At 51.6% G+C, this 4,659-nt stretch overlaps 1 protein-coding gene across 1 annotated transcript; it reads left to right on the top strand.

Moving 5' to 3' along the window:
* Positions 1-1,708: 1,708 nt before the first annotated feature.
* On the top strand, positions 1,709-2,851 carry LOC144175321 (phosphate-regulating neutral endopeptidase PHEX-like). The gene has a single exon (XM_077704403.1). The coding sequence runs from the start codon at positions 1,709-1,711 to the stop codon at positions 2,849-2,851; it is 1,143 nt and encodes a 380-aa protein (XP_077560529.1).
* The last annotated feature ends 1,808 nt before the right edge of the window (positions 2,852-4,659 follow it).

Here is a 4,659-nt window from a genome sequence, read left to right as displayed (position 1 = left end):
TTATTCAACGTACACCTGCTACCCTGGCCACGTTTGGAATGCTTTGTGTCTCTCGTTCGCCCATCCTGGCTCATTTTGCCTGTTACTTGTGTTCCCCCGCTGCTCGGTGTTTACTTCCAAGCTTCCAAGCGTATCCGTGGCATGCGCTGGGCATTGCTGGGTGTGCATTACCACCACCACCATACCACCACCACCACCACCAGAAGAAAAATAAGAAGAAGAAGGGGCGGTCCTTTCCCCTGTTCTTTTTAACATCCTTGTAAGCGCTATTCCGGTGGTTTCTGGTGTCTCTACATATGTATATGCCGACGATATTGCGTTTTTTCCATCAGCACTTACATTCAATTCAGTTTCAGTTCCAGTTTTCAGTTGACATTCAGTTTTTTTTTTCCAAAACTCCTTCCAACTGGTCTAACTTATCTTTTCCGAAACGTCTCGTGATTAGATAAGAGTTCCATTCATTTTAACCATCCTCTGTTGATTGGCCAATCCACTGATTGGGTATGTGCCATATCTGAAGGCGCCACAAGAAGAAGAAGAATAAGAAGAAGAAGCATCGTGCATTTCGCCCTGCGCGTGCCATTGAGGTCCGGCCATGTTCGACGTTGCTGACAAATGCGAGGCGGTCGGAGTGAGGCAGAGTCCGAAGAGAGAAGAGTCGCCCCTGCGTTGCATCGTCCTCATCGCAGCTTGCGTTATGACGCTGGCAGGTATCGCATATTTAGCCTTACGGCCAAGAGAGAGAGGGCCCAATGCGTCGCAACACACCCAACCACCCATGAACTGGCCGCGGCGCCGCGGCAACGTTTGCTTATCGCGTATATGCGAATGGAACAAGTACTACATCTTCTTAAAGATTAACGACAAGGTGGACCCGTGCGAAGACTTCTACGGGCACGTCTGCGGGCCGAAGTGGTACCGAAGCGGGGACGTGTACTCGCGACCGTTCGCCCAGTTCAGCATCGCCGCACTTATGACGGATGTTACCAAGGTCTTCAAATACTTCGTAACCTTAAAGGGACACGCTGGAGGATACAAGGACAATTTCCTGTCGCAAATGATGTGGGTCTACGGTGCATGCGGAAAAGAGCCCAAGGCGGCTGGAAACGTCTCCTCCGATTTCCGTGACATCCTTAGCGCCTTTAACCTCAGTGGGTGGCCGTTCCATGAAGCATTGGGTGGAGACATGGTTCGTACAGTGGCTACAGCGGACAGGATTATGAGGCTGAACGTACTATTCAGCGTGGTACTCGAAAGGCGTGGCCTGGTCGGCAACAGCTCTTTAATATTTGTACTGGGCCCACCAAAAACGTTTTATAAGCGTTTCGCCACTAACGTCCTAGAAGCGACAGACTCTCTATACACGGACTTTGTGGAGAAAGCATTGAATATCTTTTCTTCACGCAAGTTATTGCATTCTACAGCCGAAAGAATTGCTGCGCTTGAGAAAAGGTTAGAGAGTATCACCTTGGTGACCGAGGAAGAGTTCGCGAGGACTCGTAGATACGAAGTTGTTCCCTTGCGAAGTCTTGTTGTCAACAACAGTTGGGACTGGATCAATTACTTTCAGACGCTCGCACAAAGCGACGCCATAGGTAGCGACACCGAGGTCGCAACAACCGACCCAATCTTTTTAAAAAATTTGGGGTTTGTGACTCGGAGCAGCTGGCACTCAGTTATTCCCAACTACGTCGGCTTCAAGGTCCTCATGGCGCTGTCTCCCTTCCTAGGAAAAGAGGCCGAATTCCTACTCGAGTTTACTCACGACTTCGACGTGCCCGATCTTTATGAGCGTCAAGTCGCCTGCATGGTCCTTTTGGAGAAACTGTACAAGTACGGCACCAGCATCGTGGCCAAGCTCACTCTGGGTAAGGAATTCGCCACCACCCCTCGATCGCACTTGGACCTCCAGCTCGCATCCCTGTTCGACGAGACTAAGAATATCCTCGGACACCTGGTAGACACCGAACGCTCCTGGATCGACGCTTCAGACAGGCCCACGGCAATGCGCAAGCTTCAGTCAATGAGGCTGGAGTTTGGCGCGCAGTCCAACCCGGTCGACTATGAGCTCTATCGCACGACCTCGACTTGCGGACTGCGGGACTCTGAGGCCATGCTAAAGTCGGTGTTCCGCATCTACAGCTTCTCATCGGCCGTCTACTGGAGGGCCTGGCCGCACGGGGCTCGGGCGTTCGATAGCCACTTCGCCGATTCAACGTTCCGCGTGGGCCACGAGTACCGGGCCGTGAGCAACTCGCTGTTCGTGCCGCAGGCGAGCCTCGCCTTCATGAACGCCGTGAGCAACAGAATATACCCGATCCTGTACGCGGCCGTCGGCTTGCACCTGGTTCGAGGAACCCTTGAGGCGATCGCTCGCACCGGCTCGGCGATCGACGCGCAGCTGCGGCCGCGCGTCTGGTGGGGCGTTCCAACCACAGCGGCCTACGAGCAGGCATCCGCCTGCCTCGCGCCCCAGTACCCGCAGCAGGGCGCCGCTGAAAGCCGCTTGCGGTCGCGGGAAGAGGACTTCTTGGACAGTGCCGCCCTGGAGCCGCTCTTCCAACTATACCAGGGTGCGATTCGCGATATGAATGCGTCGGACGCCCACGTGGTCTGGGATACAACGGCCGTCTCAATGGACCAGCTCTTCTTCTACAACCACGCAGTCGCATTCTGTGACCACAGGGACGAGGGGCTGTGGGACCAGCGGCGCAAGTTCCAACTCACACCGCCGCGTTGGCGCCTTAACGTGGCGTTGAGGAACTTCGAGCCTTTCGCTCGTGCCTTCCACTGCAAGCGCGGTGCTTACATGAACCCCAAAGCTCGATGCCGTATCTGGAAACACAGATAAGACAGAGCTGTTCTGCGATAATAAATTATATCTTTTCCGGTAAAATAGCGGATCGGTTGCTGATAAGGTAGCAGTCCTATTTTAAAGTCCTCTTAATTTTAAGCAGTCCACTTAATTTTACAGGGGCTGCTGCTGCTTTCTGGCAGAGTGCGCCGCCGGATTTTATCGTATCCACCAGACAAGAGTAGCCTCCGCATACCACACCCGAGGGGCAGGGAAGCGACTTGGGGGTATACGGGGGCGCTCAGGAAAGTTACACCAGTTAACGCCGGCCTCGCTTATCACGCCCGTGGTGCTTTGAAGCGACTGGCGACGGGGAGGCCAAGTTTCTGTGTGTATCACGTTCTCTAGGCTTAGATGTGGGGACGTCTCAACAGCGTGCTGGCCCCAAATGGGAACCTGATTGTTGAATAAGACCATACGGTCACTACCCTTTCGCGCGACGTTTCCGACAACGAGTAAATATGCGTCCACAGTAAAAACATGCATGTGACGATGCCAGTCTACCAGCGCAAGTATAAAGCTTTGCATAACGTCGATTGCCACCTATGTATAGGATCGGAAATTTTTTTCAAAATGAATGAACAGGCTGCCAGCATTCCTGCAATCATGGCCATGCCAACAGTTCAGAGGTCGCCAACGCGGTGTGGCGACCTCTGTTTGCAAGTTCCTTTGTGATCCCGTGCTCCTGCTACCGGGGTCAGACTCCGCCGCATACGCAGCCGTCACAACTGAGATGCACAACAATTCAGAAAAAGGCTCACGGGCACTGAAAATATAGGGATCATGCCTAGAAAGTAAGAACCTGTGCAGCGAATTGTAACTCGTTCCAGGCCGCCGGCACCATCCTCCAGGTGGGGACGTTTTTTCATCCAACCACTATATTTTTACCGCTTCCGGTTCCAGGTCAGGACGAACCATGATTGGATATATTCTTTTGCCTTAATGATTCTCATCGTGACAAGAAACTTGCGTAAAAAAAAAATCAGAAATGTTATCGTTAGAAAAATGTTGTGGCGGGCACATTTTCTGTGCAACGAAAAAATTAGTGGCTGAGTACTAACGACGCCCACTTCAGAACCAATGGGGTCTGAATTCGATCCCAAGTACCGACGAATTGTTTGCTAAACTTGTGTTGGTTGTCCACGCGCGTTCACACGCACAAGATTTTAGAAAGGGTGGAGTACCGATAAATTAATTATATGCCTGAAATGCTGGCTGTAAGTGACCGAACTATAAACCTGCCATACCTTCTACTGAGGAATGGTAAATGATTCCTGCTGAATGCGTGCTCTGAGCTTCGCATTCGAGACATTTTGGCGCACATAGTGGTAAACCATTGCCTCTCATCGTTATTGTTTTTAGACGTCGAAGGGTGCCTTTAAAATTATAAACACGTTGTAATGGATATGTTATTTCGCTATTCTTCTCAGAGGGTATGATCACCGAAATGTTCTGCTTACAGAAAAACAACCAGCATGAATTTGAAAAAAATTGGGCCCATCTCCCCGCGAGGGGCACTCGAGTAAATGCGTCGCGTAGGGGGTGGGTGTATTGCGTTAACGTTTAGTGTTTGGGGAGTTGGTGGTAGTGAATGCGTTGTATCGACAGCTTCTTGACGTAGTTTGAATGAGTCAAGGATATAAGGCGCGTTCGTAGCCTCCCATTCTGTGTCGGCTTTGTGGCGCAGTGGGTAGAGCACTATGTACATTGCGTTCCGCCCGCAGGATCGAGGGATCGAAACCAGGCGCCGGATAGTATTTTTTTATATAGTGTAGGGGGAGTAGGGTGCGGACTACGACTACGGA

The sequence above is a fragment of the Haemaphysalis longicornis genome, unplaced genomic scaffold, assembly GCF_048455015.1.
Source record: "Haemaphysalis longicornis isolate Haplotype H1 unplaced genomic scaffold, Haemaphysalis longicornis Haplotype H1 scaffold_3, whole genome shotgun sequence".
In the NCBI taxonomy this organism is placed as follows: domain Eukaryota; kingdom Metazoa; phylum Arthropoda; class Arachnida; order Ixodida; family Ixodidae; genus Haemaphysalis; species Haemaphysalis longicornis.
This window is presented reverse-complemented; position numbering and strand designations above follow the sequence as displayed.

Coding starts and splice junctions, on each gene's coding strand:
- LOC144175321 (XM_077704403.1), top strand. CDS start 1,709: ATGGCGCTGTCTCCCTTCCTAGGAAAAGAGGCCGAATTCCTACTCGAG.